Genomic DNA, 16063 nt, shown 5'->3' with positions numbered 1-16063 from the left:
GTCACTCTTTTAGCACATAAACAAACACAAACTAAGCTGATTCAGACAATATAGAACATCACCAAACCCAGTACTGTTTATTTTTTTAATAAAAATGTCAACTTCCTGATGATTTTACTATTTGAAGATTCGGATCCGCCGATCCAGTCCAGGTTTTCTTTCTATTAAAAATAGCTAAATCAACAGTAAGTTATTTTTTTTATAAAAAAAAAAACAGTACTGGGTTTGGTGATGTTCTATATTGTCTGAATCGACTTTGTTTACATTCGTTTACATGCTAAAAGAGCGACTTTGAGAGCTGTTTTACTGTACGGGCTCGAAAACATACAGATACAGACAATACTCCTGAGTATTGTCTGTATCTGTACTGTACAGCTCCCAGTTTAAACCTATCCCTTCACTTAATTATATTATAATAATAAATAATAATAATTCAGTCTCCACCCCTTTGGTATTTTTAATCAACATCACATCAAATACAAGAAAGATATAACCGCTGTAAGATGCAATCATATGGAGGGTGATCCATTAGTTTGAACACAAAAAGAATTGCCATTTTAATACGTGAAAGTGTAAGAGTAGGATCTTTGAGGGAAGACCACCTCCCCCGTTCCTGCCCCCGATATACAGTACAGTATGGGCAAGGATTTTGAATAGTCTATCCTTGCTAATGTTGGATTTTTGAGGACGTACACCTAACACCATATAATAGCAAACTATAATGGCTAAGGTTTTAAATGTAGCACAAATGCATTATTAGTCTACATGGCTACTAGCTGACTTTATGCAAATGTAATTCATGTGAGAGACAACACCAAAGATGCCATATTATGATGGATGGGGCTCCAAGTGGTTCTGAATGGATGAATTTGGGACTGATCAGACGCCTCCCTGATGGTACTGCATAATTGATAAGAATCGGCCTGGACTATAAGGAGAGACGACTCATTCTGACCAAATCTCCATGTCCATTTTGCAGAGATGTACTGTAGCCCCAAACCTGCAAGGAGCCTTTCTGTGATAATGGCGCTGTGTGATCTCCATATTGAAGTTAACCCATTGAGACCTGAAGCCGATTCTACATGTCTCCTAAATCCCAACAGTTTTCTGAAAAACATATGTTTCTATATCAGTGGTGCTCAATCTTTTTCATTTCAAGGACCCCCAAAATTATATATATTTGGCCGCGGACCCCCATCAAAATATTTTGTTCCAGGGACCCCCAGAAGCGAAGATTTGAGTTAAAAATGTTCGCTTTAAAAATATATATATATTCAAAGATTTGCACACATTTTCACGAATTTTCAAAAATAGCAGATCTACAAGCTCATAGTGCGGCACTCGGTGCCGCACTATGAGCTTGTATATCTGCTATTTTTGAATAGCCCAAAGTGTAAAATAATGCTTTTTTAGCTAAAATCTAAAAATGACACAGTTCCAGGTCTTATAAAGCCTGAGTTATACTTTGTGGTATGGCAGCGTTGCCTGTTGAAAACAGCCTAAAATAGTCAAACTAGTTGAATGACGGAAGATAAATTAGACATTAGTCAGCTCGTTGCGTCATTCGTCTGATGCACTCCTTAGTTTCCTTTAGTCCAGTGTTTCTCAAACTTTTTCATGTCAAGGACCCCTACATTGATATGTATGTGGCCGTGGACCCCCCCCATCAAATAAAAAAAATGGTGCCAAAAATGTTTGCTTTGTTTAATGTTTAAAAAAAAAAGCAGATCTACAAGTTATAAGCTCATAGCGCCGCGCTATGAGATCTGCTATTTTTTAATAGCCAAAGTATAACTATAAAACGTTGCTGAAGTGGTTAAAAGGATTGTGACGCTATATTAACTAATTTAGCTTGGGCCCCCCTGGTAGAATCTTTTGAAAATAGCAGATCTACAAGCTCACAATGCGTCGCATCGCGACGCATTGTGAGCTTGTAGATCTGCTATTTTCAAATGGCCGAAATGTATATAGGGCTGAAGTGGGTAATGTAATAGTAATCAAAATCTACAAAGTAACTAGTAGCTAAAGTTTTCAAATAATTGTAGTGGAGTAAAGGTACGATATTTGCCTCTGAGATGTAGTGGAGTAGAAGTAAAAGTACTGACAATTGGAAATAATCCAGTAAAGTAAAAAATACCTCAAAATTGTACTTAAGTACAGTGCTTGAGTAAATGTACTTTGTTACTTTACACCACTGAGGTGTACGTTGTTGCTATGCTCATGTAAGTTCAGTCATGGGGCAAGGGTTAAAGCCGCTTCCGAAAAGAAGGAACCCCCCCCCCCGACCAGGGGAGATGTTTGGGTTTTAAGAGAATTTATGTTAATGTAATATTTCACTTTTTGAAAAAGCAATTAAAAAAAATATCCAAAACATATTTCCTATTGACACGCTAATGCAGAAGAGATACAATAGCTGTCTAAATCAAATCTAGAGTACCTATAACCTTTGCACGTTATTGTGTAAAATATGCAGTTTTCCAATTAATCTTAATAATATGATCTTATTGTTGTGAGTTGGAATAACAGTAAACATAGCAGTGAATCACAGGCCATTAATCGGGAGAGAAATAAAAGACGCACATGGAAAATGCTAAAGACAATTTATTTGTTAGACACTCATCAGAAAGAAAACCAACCACCTGAAGAATGTCTTCCTGAAATACACCATTTGATTGGCAGTGTGAAATAAGGCAAAGGGCTTGAGATCGTATTTTTATACACTTTTGCACCAATAATAAAACAGTTATACATTCACTTGTTACCATAAATATATATGTGTATATTTTCTGATATATCTTTGTACTTTTCCATATACCAACAATAGACTTCAATTAGCAGGGGGTGGGGGGGTGAAGTGTTTCTGTACATAGTCAAATCCTTAATTAGTCTTGATTTAACTCAGGGGTGTTCAAATGGACCTGTTAAAGGGCAAGACCACTTAGGTAGAGGTTTGGGTCCAGTAGTTACCTTGCCATGATGTAACTCCAAAGGTGGACAGGAAATCAAAAATAATGGCTCCATTCATTAGAAATTGATAATTCAAAATATGCCCCTCGTTGACTTACATTGTACGGTGAAAGAGCTCTCAAAGTCACTCTTTTAGCACATAAACAAACACAAACAAAGCTGATTCAGACAATATAGAGCATCACCAAACCCAGTACTGTTTTTTTTTTTTATAAAAATGTCAGCCTCCTGTTGATTTTACTATTTGAAGATTCGGATCCAATCCAGGTTTTCTTCCTAATAAAAATAGCAAAATCAACAGGAAGTTGACATTTTTATTAAAAAAACAAAACGGTACTGGGTTTGGTAATGTTATGTTTCACCGTACAATGTAAGTTCAATGAGGAGCATATTTTGAATTATCGATTTCTAATCAAAGGAGCAATTATTTTTCATTTCTTGTCCACCTTTGGAGTTACATCATAGCAAGGTAACCACACAACCCAAACCTCTACCAAAGCGGTCTTGCCCTTTTAAGGGTCTCTTGGGAGTTAAATGAACACTGAGGATGTACTGTGTAGAAGTAAACACACTCATACAGGGGCAAACAGCAGCAGCTACATGATTTTAAAAAGATCAAAGTTTGTGATTAGGGCTTATATGTCGTCAGCAAAATACCCATAAATACGGCTAAATAATACACTTATCGACTTCTCTACGAGTATAACATGACAGGAGATAAACATTGTAGTCGGTTTATATTTGTTCTCGGTTTCACCACTGCTGTAGTTAGCTCTTTGGCTTTGTAGGGCAGCAAAACATGTAGTAAATTAGGCCTGTCACAATTATTTCATAACCGCCTAATCACAATTATTTGAGATAATCGCAATAGGCTCTGTGCACAGCAGCATATTGGAAAGAAATTGGGCCTCTTACTTACTTCCTTCACAGGTGTTACCAATGATACTAATGAAGGCTCTGTTCCATTCTGGTCAAGGTGCATGTTGGCTCACTGGAAACACTCGGCTACACCAGTGGGTATCAAAGTGTGGTCCAGGGACCCTCATGGTTCCTCGAGGGTGTTCCAAATAGACCATAACTACGGGTGTGTAACTCTGAGAGTGTACAAATGGAACCAAATGGACCCTTACGGGTCCATTTGGTTCCATTTGTACACTCTCAGAGTTATGGGGATCTTTGAAATAAATTAAAAGGTTTGAGAACCACTGTGCTACCCTAAATGGAACAGAGCCTTCATTAGTATCATTGGTGACACCTGTGAAGGAAGTAAGGAAGAGGCCCAATTTCCTTCCGATATGGCTGCTGTGCATAGAGCCTATTGTCTTTGCATAATCGTCAAAATTGTTGAAATATTATTTTCATACATTTTCAAGTATTTTTAAAAAAATGGCTCAAATAGCCGATCCACAAGCTTACACAACGCGCCGCGATGCGTTTCCGCCATTGTTTTAAAACATTTGAAAGTGTAAAGTTATATAATATATCAGTCATTTCCAAGTTATTTGTCATATCTGCCCTGTGAATTATTTGTTCATGAAGCCTCAAAGCCAAACAGAAGTGTCATTTATATTCATAATGTTCAACGACAAAAACGCAATTAAATCGTTAATCGCCATTATTGGTCAAGTTAAAATATCATGATGGTGACAGCTCTAACTGTAATTATGTGAGAGCTCCTTGTGGTGAGAGTTAGTAACCCTCAACATCACCTGTAGTATATTGTACAGTAATATTGTTCATTTGCAAAAGCCAACGCACTACACCGATAAGAGTTTCCATATAATAACCACCTTAAAAGCATAGTATACCGTCAAAAATCATGACTACCGTAATATGCATATTAATATGTTCATTTGAAAAAAAAGGGAAAAAAAAGTGTAATAAAATTTTGATTATATGAGGAGTTTCATTACAACAGGGGTCTTCAACAGGGGGTCTGGGACCCCTAGGGGGTCCTCAGAGCTACTTCAGGGGGTTGGGGGTTTAGCCAAAAATAGCCGATCTACAAGCTCACAACGCCTCGCAGCGCGAGGCGTTGTGAGCGTTGTGAGCAAAGAGATATAGGTGGATAGAGGGAAAGCAGACCAAGTAAAAAAAAAAAGCTAGGGGGTCCTTGGCCTGAAAACGTTGAAGACCCCTGCATTACAATATGAGATATCCACCATTGAAAATAACACCCGCTCTTTACAAAACCATTTGCTTGCATGGCTATAATAGCTTTAGCTTTTGTGGTAAACTCCACTCCACCTTCGCCTTCACCCTGGTCTTGGGGGTTTGTTTTTAAATAGCTGAATGTCACTTGTAACTATGGAGTTTGTTTACATGTCTAATCGGTTAGAAATTGTGTAATCTTTAGTACCGCCATCAGGTTAGGGTTATTTTTTTTTTTACATTTCTGGAGTATTTCCAATTTTCAATACTTTTACTTCTGCTCCACTTAATTTAAGAGGCAAATATTGTACTTTTACTCCACTACAATTATTGGAAAACTTTAGTTACTAGTTACTTTGTAGATACAAACATACATTAACCACTTCAGCCCTATACTGTATGTTCTTTGGCTATTTGAAAATAGCAGATCTGCAACCTCACAACGCGCCGCAAAGCGACGCGTTGTGAGCTTGTAGATCTGCTATGTTCAAATAATTTGTATACATTTTGTATACTTAAAAATGTGAGTACATTTTCCACCACTGTTTGTCCACAACTTGGGTATTCCATATAAAGATGTCACTTCATGTTCTTTCTTTAACTTGAACAAAGACCGCAAGGTCAACATATTGAATAAAAAAAGACTTGGAGCATTTTAAAGTGAGTTAAGAGCCACCTTGTTTTTTTTTTCATGATTCTGCTGTTTGCATTTTGGCTCGGCACCAAACACGGAGGATATGCGTTATGTTTTGTCTTTGAAACTCCACTCCCACCACCTGACACAAATTGAACACCACCATAATTGTGTTTGTTGGCTCAAAATCTATACGGGCGTTTTTAGCTCTGTTCTAATGGTTATGTGTCATCCTTATTGATTGCTGAGAAAAATAGAGAGATACCGTCTTGTTAAGGATCCCTGCTCAGAGTGACATTCAGCTGTGTGTGTGTGCGCGCGCCTGTGTGTGTGTGTGTGTGTGTGTGTGTGTGTGTGTTGGCTGTTAGCCAGAACTACTACTTCTGTGTGGAAGATCCACAAAAAACATCATAGCAGCTCCACTCTCTGTCTTACTCATTCACTGTCACACACACTCACTCTCTCTAGCTTTCTCTCTTTATCTTGCTCTCTCTCTCTCTCCTCACAAGGGCAAATACGAGAGAGAGAGAGAGAGAGGGGTTTGTATGAGCAGTTGTAACATTATCTTTTTCAAATGATGGCTATCTCATGTTTGAACACTTAAGTTGTCCTTATAATACTCTCATCATGGTTTTACTCAATGAACAATTGATGACATCGAAAATGAATGAATCACTGGATATAGCCATATAGAAATACATAGAAAAATATATATATATTTATAGTCATCTGAATGCCCAATGTACAGTTTTACACATCAGTGTCAGAAAAAGCGCAAAAGACAGTGCTGTGTGGATATGGTATTTATAAAGAGTAATGGGGTATTGACAGTCTATCTTCTGTTAATCCATTAAGACCAGGAACGCATCGTGTGCCATTTTAGATTTCTTTGGCTATATTCAAAAATAGCAGATACACAAGCTCATACCGCGGCACCGAGTGCCACGGTATGAGCTTGCTTGTAGATCTGCTATTTTTGGAAAATCTTGAACATTTGTGCAAATCTTTGAATATATATTTTTTTAAAGCGAACATTTGTAAAATATGTTGTTCCAGGGACCCCCCAGAAGAAAGGATATGAGTTATAAATGTTCGCTTAAAAAATATATATATTTATATTCAAAGATTTACACAAATGTTCATGATTTTTAAAAAAAATAGCAGATATACAAGCTCATAGCACGGCACTCGGTGCCGCGCTATGAGCTTGTATATCTGCTATTTTTGAATAGCCAAAGAAATCTAAAAAATTACACGGATGCGTTCCCGGCTTGAATGGGTTAACCGAGGGTCAGACGAACCTACGGTTTCTGATTCAATTGATCGATGTGGAAACGTGGGGCTTTGAGGAAAAAAACACACATAGGGTAATAACCACTTTATATGCAAACTATCTATTTTTTTTTTTTTAAAGTTTTGTTAATCTGTCATAATGTTAGTCGTATTAAACTCTACATATACTGTATCTGTCTCTTGTTTCTGTCTCTCGTTGTAAAAGGGTTTCAGTAAGAAGGAATGATTGTTATGCCAACAAGCATAAAGGAAGCCTGGTAGCATTGCTAGCAAGGTATCTGTAATCCCGAATCCGATGTCCCATGACTACTGAGGTACAAAAAGGCTACTGAGTGCAATACAAATTCAAGCTGGGCACGCAGCACTTCACACTTACACAAATATAGTGTCTCCGTTAGGTTACTGTTTATGCAGACCGAACACCACGTGAATTATGTTTTTAGTATGCACCAGTGGTGTAAAGTAACGAAGTACATTTACTCAAGTACTGTACTTAAGTACAATTTTGAGGGATTTTTTTACTTTACTGGAGTATTTCCAATTTTCAGTACTTTTACTTTTACTCCACTACATCTCAGAGGCAAATATTGTACTTTTACTCCACTGCAATTATTTGAAAACGTGTTACTAGTTACTTTGCAGATATAAATGATTATAAAACACACATTATCCACTTTAGCCCTATTGTATACCTAGGCTATTTGGAAATAGCCGATCTACAAGCTCACAACGTGTTGACGCGTTGTGAGCTTGTAGATCTGCTATTTTCAAACATTTCAGTACTTTTGGTACTTTAAGTATATTTTGATGCTAATACTTTGGTACTTTTACTGAAGTAACATTTTGAACACAGGCCTTTTACTTGTAACAGAGTACTTTTATATTGTGGTATTGCTACTTCTACTTAAGTAAAATATCCGAGTACTTTTTCCACCACTGGTATGCACTGATATATATTGAGGTATATTGATGCCAGCCACGGTTCAAATAGTAGATGCACAACATTTTCACACATTTACAAAATGCTGTCTATCCAATTTGTTAAAAATATCATTGGCCCAGGCCATTCACTGTATTTTTATGTATGTAATATTACATACCGTAGATGTGCATGTATAAATGACGCATTATACAATATAAAGCCTATTTAGGGGCCCGATTTTCAAAATTATACCTTGCCATGTCATCAAACTTAGAGATCAACAGGCACGTTTAATTTCAGGACAGTATGGCAGTTTTACAACGGAACCATAATGGATATTTTTGTGTTGGAAAGGAAGGCCGTTGTTAGATTCCAACATTACCTAATAGTCAAGGTACGGAACTGACTTTTCTGTCCGCTGCCAACCATAGTGGCTGATGGATTAAATCCAGGAACGCATCTGTGTCATTTTAAGATTTTTTTGGCTATTCAAAAATAGCAGATCTACAAGCTCGTAGCGCAGCACTCAAGCTTGTAGATCTGCTATTTTTTGAAAGGTCGTGAAAATTCGGTGCAACTCTTTGAATATATATATTTTTAAAGCATACATTTTTAACTCAAATCTTTGCTTCTGGGGGATTCTACAAATGTCTTCTAAATCCTAACAGTTTTTTTTTGTTGAAAAAACTTGTGTTGCTATAATATCAGTGGTTCTCAAACTTTTTATTATGTATTTGTCCACGGACCCCCCCATCTCAAAATATTTTGTTCCAGGGACCCCCCAGAAGCAAAGATTTTATATATATATTCAAAGATTCACACACATTTTCACTTAAAAATAAATAAATAGCAGATATACAAGCTCATAGCGCGGCACCGAGTGCCGGGCTATGAGCTTGTAGATCTGCTATTTTTGAATAGCCCAAAAAAATCTTTAAATAACACAGATGTGTTCCCGGTCTAAATGGGTCAATTGATCATTTTAACTCAGTACAATCTCTAATTTACTAGAATTAAGTGTCATCATTTTCGACCCCGAATATATGCTACTTTACCATAGATAAGTACACACACGTTCTCCCCTTTAACACGCCACACAATTCACAATAGATACTCTACTCGAACGCATTGGACCTAATTCTGTGACATAATTTCCTTACTGAAATATATCCCTATGATTTGTATGTATGTCTGTCCCCTGTGCGGGTTAGAATGGTGGTCGTCATGAGGCGTAAATACGGTGGAATGTTTGATTTGCAATCGAAGAAAAAGTCTTCACAGTCCTAAGTCTAGTATAAATCTTTAAAAGGCTTGGTGTAATTAAACATCAGATAGTCCATGTAGTAAAAGTCGTAGATCCGCTGGCGCTCCCAGGCGCTGACCCGCGCAAAGTACTTCTGCGTGAGGCGCACGGACGTCCGCTCGGCGCCAGGGTTCCTGTCCTTGAAATCGGGCAGCGTGAGGTTGCGCGGCGCGCCCGTCCGTCTGAGGAGGAAGTCGGACTCCTCCTCCATGTGCTCGAACTTGCCGATGAAGTCGTAGTCCAGCAGGCAGGGGTTGCACAGCTGGTTGGCGGGCTCCCAGTGGATGTCCATGCCCACCGGCCGGTGCACGTCCAGCAGGTAGCGCACGAACTCCTGGAAGGTGACGCCGCTGCCCGTGGCCAGGGCGCTCCGCGAGGCGTTGGCCCGGTACTTGGCGACGATGGGCTTGCCGAACAGCGAGTGGTAGTAGTTGTTGGGGTTCTCGAACTTGTCGCGGTAGGCCGACACCAGCCGCTCCAGGGGCTCGCGCACGAACACCACCTTGGCGTAGGTGTCGAGGCGGCGCGCGATGCCCTCGCGGTCGAAGCCGTCCAGCCTCTTGAGGTGGTTGCCGTAGTGGACCGTGTCGTGCTTGATACTGCGCGTGTCGGCCGCCTGGCCCGCCAGCACCATCAGGGTCCTCTTCCAGTTGGAGCAGCCCGCCTTGGGCACCTGTGGCGGGATAGGGGTGGGAGGGAACCATATGAACATTTCAGAATGTCATTGCGATTTACGATACTATCACAATAATCAAAATATACTTAAAACACATTCACTGCCAGCATTAACCCTTTAACTCATTCCCTGCCAGACTTATTTCTGGCTGTGTTTGCCCACTGCCAGCGATTTAGTGTTTTTTATAACTTAAAATTATGACCGCAATTGCAATCGTTTCTAAACACACAGGCGACTCGTGCACGCCGCTCAAACAACAAACATTGCGATCGGGGCGGAGTCTCTCTCCTCCCTGCCCAGTGTAAAAACCCCATGTATCGCCATGTAAACGGTCGAATCTCTTACTTTTTTCACCTCGCCACAGACCTCGCTAAATCCCTTATGATCGCGTGTTCAACTGTTTGTAGACACACAGGGTAGTTGTGTGAGTGGCCCAGAGAAGAAATTTTCAATCGGCGACATTCCATTTTGCAGCAGGGCCGCCGCGCCCATTAGGCAGAGTAGGCAGTTGCCTAGGTGGCGCTGTGTCAAAAAACGGTGGCGCGGCAGGAAAAATATTGTCTAGTGCGCCAAATTGCCTACCACCGGCCCTGAGTAGCAGTTTCAAAACAGCGTCGCTAAACAGCATTCCACGGCGGAGAAATGCAAAGCCGAGAAAAGACTGTTTTAGAGGGGGACCTAAACAGGAAGCGGACGGAACCGAAAATCTTCGATTTGACGTATTTCCGTATCCGGGTGTGCTACAATGAAATGTGTCACTGCGAGAGATGAAGGACAGTGAGATATTCTTTTAAAAAATGATTTTGCAAAATTACGTTTTTTACGTCAGAGGCAGGTTTGGTAATTGGAAACATCAGCAGTGAATGAGTTAAGGCCCGAGGCCGATTATACAAAATATCTTCTAATTCCTAACAGTTTTTTGAGAGAAAATGTTGCTATAATATCAGTGGTTCTAAAATGTTTTCATGTCAAGGACCACCCGAAATTGTATTTATTTGGCCGCAGACCCCCATCTCAAAATATTTTGTTCCAGGGACCCCCAGAAGCAAAGATTTGAGTTACAAATGTTCGCTTTAAAGAGGTGGTGCCATGGTTTTGCACCTTTTCTGTTTTTCATGTGTCTATGAGGTTGATAGAACTTAATTAAGCCCCCTGGTGGTGTTTTTATGGTGTTTTATGTCTTCTCTGACTATTTTGAGTTTCTACCTGGAGGCTGAAACCTTGAGGGTCAAACGTGCCAATAGAAAAACAGCGCTTTAGTGACATAGTAAAAACATACCCTCCCCCTCATTATCATAACGCAACAGGTGTGGGCATTAGGAGGAGGAGGGACTAGGACAGGTGGGTTGTGCTAAGGTGGTGGAGGAGGTGCTAAGGTGAGAACCAGGTATACTTAATGAAATGGAGGCGTGTCCACATAAAAACATAATTTTAACAATTTCTGTACATCTTTTTGAAAAAAATCTTCATCCTAGCATAACCATAATACCTGATGATTATGTTTTAGGGGGGGAAAAAAATCACTGAAAATCACGGCACCCCGTCTTTAAAAATATATATTCAAAGATTTGCAAAAAAAATCTCGATTTTTCAAAAATAGCAGATTTACAAGCTCATAGGGCGGCACTCGGTGCCGCACTATGAGCTTCTATATCTGCTATTTTTGAATAGCCAACGAAATCTAAAATGACACAGATGCGTTCCCGGTCTTAATGGGTTAAAACATTGTTTTTCATCCTCATGACAGTGTTTTTTACCTTATATTGACGATCCACGGAGACCCACTAGTCAGGTTGCTTAGGACCAGATTTTAGGAAAATGTGGACACGACTGACAAAAGCGCCACATTTTTTCTATTATGCTCTCCATCGCCATAAGTTTCATTTTGGACGGGGAGCCACGTCATCAAGATGGTAGAAGGCGGCCATCTTGGATTTCAAAGATGGCCACCATGTAATATCTATAAGTGCCAATATCTCGGTTTCCAAGCCACTTAGAAGGTCAATCTTGGTGTCAAAATATATGTTTTTGGGGTCAAGGAATTCAATAAAGCTATTTGGAATATCAACAAGTGACTATTTCTGCCATGATTTGGACATTTGGTTCATTCTGGCAATATATCTGATACGAGCGGTGTGTCATAATCACCCGTTGCTGAGCTTCGTGAGATGTTTTAAACCACATTGTGTTGTACCGCAAACTTAACTTAAACTGTCATTTACTTGACTAATTAGTAAATGATAAACACACAAAATGAGAAACACATGGCGTGGCTTCGATGTGGATCTCTGCCGTCATGGTGATGATGTCATATTGATGACATCACTCTTGCCCAATTATGGAGGGGGCGGCATCCTGCACTCATCGGTGTTGCTAGGCATGCATGGCAACCGATTATGTTGTGAGTGAGGTCAGACCAAAGCTCTGCTCAGATATATGAGGAGTGAAGTTACTTAGACTTCCACTTCTAGACCAGATGATGGTGTGTGAGAGAAAGGGATACAGAACTTTGGTAGACAAAGAATACAGGGAGATAGAGAGGGCATATTTTCCAGCCTCAACAGAACCTACAACTCTGTTCCCATCACAGTCCATGTACAGAAGCAGCGCTGACCATGAACCGCCACCCCTGGGAGGAGTGTGGTCCCAATCCTCCCAGACTAAGCTCTCCTGTTCTGAGTGTACCTTCATGTCTCATCCGACCCACGACGACCTCAACCGCCAAACGCTGAGGCATGGACATATCTGCTCAGAGGCCCGTCAGCAAATAGTCATCTCTGTAACCAGCCGGAAACAAGGAGACACAGACTCACCAAAATCTCAAAGTCATCAACGGTTTGTAAAGACAAATCAGATGATTTACAAAGGAAAGAAAACTCACATCTGTAAACAGTGTCACAAAAGTTTCAGTCAGTCAGGTAGTCTGAACAGACACCAGCATGTCCACACTGGAGAGAAACCTTTCCACTGTAAACAGTGTGACAAGAGTTTCAATCAGATAAGTCACCTGAAGACACACCAGCGTGTCCACACCGGAGAAAAACCTTTCCACTGTAAACTATGTGACAAGAGTTTCAATCAGATAAGTCACCTGAAGACACACCAGCGTGTCCACACCGGAGAAAAACCTTTCCACTGTAAACTATGTGACAAGAGTTTCAGTGTCTTAGGTAATCTGAAGAGACACCAGCGTCTCCACACGGGAGAAAAGCCTTTCCACTGTAAACAGTGTGACAAGAGTTTCAGTGAGTTAGATAGTCTGAGGAAACACCAGCGTATTCACACTGGTGAGAAACCTTTCCACTGTAAAATATGTGACAAGAGTTTCAGTGTCTTAGGTAATCCGAAGAGACACCAGCGTCTCCACAGATGTAAAATCTGAAGACACACCTGCGTGTGCACACCGAAGAAAAACCTACTGTAAACTACTGTAAACAGTGTGGCAAAAGTTTCAGTAGGTCAGATGTGTCTTAAGACACACCGGTATTTGTGAAACATGTATGATGATGATCCATAATGATCTCACAGAGCATTCCAATCCACGCTGGAGGCTAATATAACCAAATCAGGCTGTTACAGCATGCTTACAGAGAGAGAGGAGCAACGATCTGGTCTTCGCATGACGTGTGTGCAGAGGAAAAGAGGAAAAGAGGGACAAAAGATGGACGAAAGAGGGACAGACAAAGCCTCATGTAGGCCGCCCCCCTGGGTCTGGCAAACAAAAATCAAGTGGTATTCTCAATCGCTTAAATGCATTCCTTGACACCAAGATTAACCTTCTAAGTGGCTTGGAAGCCGAGCTATTGGCACTTATAGCTATTACATGGTGGCTATCTTTGACCGCATTCCGCCATCTTGATGATATGGCTCCTACCAATTATTTAAAGTTATGGTGATGGGGAGCATGTGGAAAGAATCTAGTGCTTTTGTTCGCTGTGTCCACATCTGGACCTAAGCGACCTGACTAATTGCCAGAATGAACCAAATGTTCAAATATTGGCAGAAATAGTCACTTGCTGATATTCTCAATAGCTTTATCAAATTCCTTGACCCCAAAAATAAATATTTTGACACCAAGATTGAACTTCTAAGTGGCTTGGAAGCCGAGATATTGGCACTCATAGATATTACATGGTGGCCATCTTTGAAATCCAAGATGGCCGCCTTCTGCCATCTTGATGACGTGGCTCCCCGTCCAAAATGAAACTTATGGTGATGGAGAGCATGTAGAAAAAAATGGGCGCTTTTGTCAAACGTGTCCACATTTTTTTGCTAACAGCCCTGACTACACGGGTGCCGCGGTGTGTAAACAGATGTAAACAATGGGTGTCTGGGGGGAGGGGGAGGGTCTCCTCCATCCACCAGAACAAAAAATTGTGTAACCGCAATCGGCCATTTTGTTTCTACCGGCTGTTGAATAAGACTTGTTTTCACCAACAAAAAAAAGAAATCCTGTGTTTTCATACAACTGATAACATAGGAGTGGACGGAAGTGTCATTCTTTGGGATGACGTCACATCCGTCCATTCCTTCTGTCAGTGTCGAGGGATCATTTAGATTTTTTTAAAAGGATGTTTTAAAACGTCCTTGGCAGGCAGGTGTTAAAATGCCACTTTTGTTACCCCAGTTGAACCCCAGCATCCATAGTCTGGAACATTTGCCAAAAATAGCTGAAATACAAGCTCACAACGCGACAAAAAAGTATGTTCTTTATAGGCGCATTTTACCAATTCTAGAGGGTTTAAGTGGTACTGGATATGCAGCTCGGCAAAGTTTAATTGATCCCAGTGAGGACAATTTCACGATAAATAAAAAAATCTCTGATACGATAATCGTGATTTTTTTCTTTTTTTAAAAAATCACGATAAACGACAATAATGATTATATCGTCCCACGATCCCTTACCTGGCAGTACAGCAGCTTGTACTTGTCCTCCACGAAGACGTTGGCCACGTGGTGATGCGTGATGGTCCGGGAGATGCTGCTCTTGTACTTGGCGCACATCTCCTTCATCAGGCGTCGACGGGCCTCCAGGACGCCGGAGAGCCTGCTCCAGCTCTCTGGCGGGAGGAGGGAGGAGGAGGAGGAGCCTGAGGTGGAAGAGGACGAGGAAACCGCCGGCGACGAGGCGCTGATGTTGTTGTTGTTGGGTGGCTGCTGCTGCAACAACATGGGACTGGTCTTAAGCAGCTTCCTGTGGCGCTTAGTGACGCGGAGGAGGGAGCCCATGTCGTGCTGCTGCTCTCGAGACCCGGGAGTGGCCGTCTGCCGCCGTCTGCTCCTCTCGAAGTCGGGGAACTGCATGGGAGGGATGGGGCTGGACAACAGGCCCTCTGCCGCCGCCATCCGCTGGTGGGAGGCCCACTCTGCAGGGTGAGGCTGCTGCCTGGGGCCCTCTCTGTCCTGAGTGCATAGAGTCTTGGAGCACAAGCGCAGTGGTTAATTCGTTAAGACCTGAGGCCGAAACTGTAAGGATTTAGAAGACATTTAAATGTTTTAAAAAAACGTATGTTTCCATATCAGTGGTTCTCAAACTTTTTCATGTCAAGGACCACCCAAAATGATATGTGTTTGGCCGCGGACCCCCATCTCGAAATATTTTGTTCCAGGGACCCCCCAGAAGTAAATATTTGAGTACAAATGTTCGCTTTAAAAAACTGTATAAATTCAAAGATTTGCACAAATTTTCAAGATTTAAAAAAAAAAAGCAGATCTACAAGCTCATAGCGCGACACAAATCTTTTAGGGGGGTCCCTGACACGAAATATGTTCAGATGGCAGATACGGCCAAATACATATCAATTGGGGGGTCCTTGACATGAAAATGTTTGAGAACCACTGCAGTAGATGATAGGTAGACGGACAGATATACTGTATGGACACACATTCTTTATTTCTTAGATTGTAATTCCTTCATTTTCCAAATGAATTGAGTCCTGGTTACACTGAATAGTCTTGAAAACCCTGAGAACTCCTTCACCCTCTCCCCTATCCAGCACGTCCAGACAAGCTTGTCTGCAATGCACCAACAGACCACTTGGTGGCAGTGTTCGTCTACGCCTCAACCAGCTCTTGGGCTGATTGAAACTGAAACTCTTGCTCTGTGCTTTATAACTC

The 16063-nt window shown here is 41.0% G+C and overlaps 1 protein-coding gene across 1 annotated transcript in view; it reads right to left on the bottom strand.

The window, feature by feature from the left end:
* Positions 1 to 9256: 9256 nt before the first annotated feature.
* The window catches only part of chst8 (carbohydrate (N-acetylgalactosamine 4-0) sulfotransferase 8), a gene marked incomplete at both ends in the record, with an annotated part of 305325 nt that continues 298518 nt past the window's right edge, over positions 9257 to 16063 (bottom strand). The window contains 2 exons of the mRNA XM_084076365.1: positions 9257 to 9943; positions 14852 to 15364. Coding sequence (XP_083932491.1) covers positions 9257 to 9943; positions 14852 to 15364 — 1200 coding nt within the window. The remainder of the gene's footprint in view (positions 9944 to 14851; positions 15365 to 16063) is intronic.

This window comes from Gymnoscopelus microlampas (assembly GCF_963454915.1).
Source record: "Gymnoscopelus microlampas genome assembly, chromosome: 1".
Classification (NCBI taxonomy): Eukaryota; Metazoa; Chordata; class Actinopteri; order Myctophiformes; family Myctophidae; genus Gymnoscopelus; species Gymnoscopelus microlampas.
The sequence above is the reverse complement of the archived record's forward strand: the minus strand, read 5'-3'. Positions and strand labels throughout refer to the sequence as shown.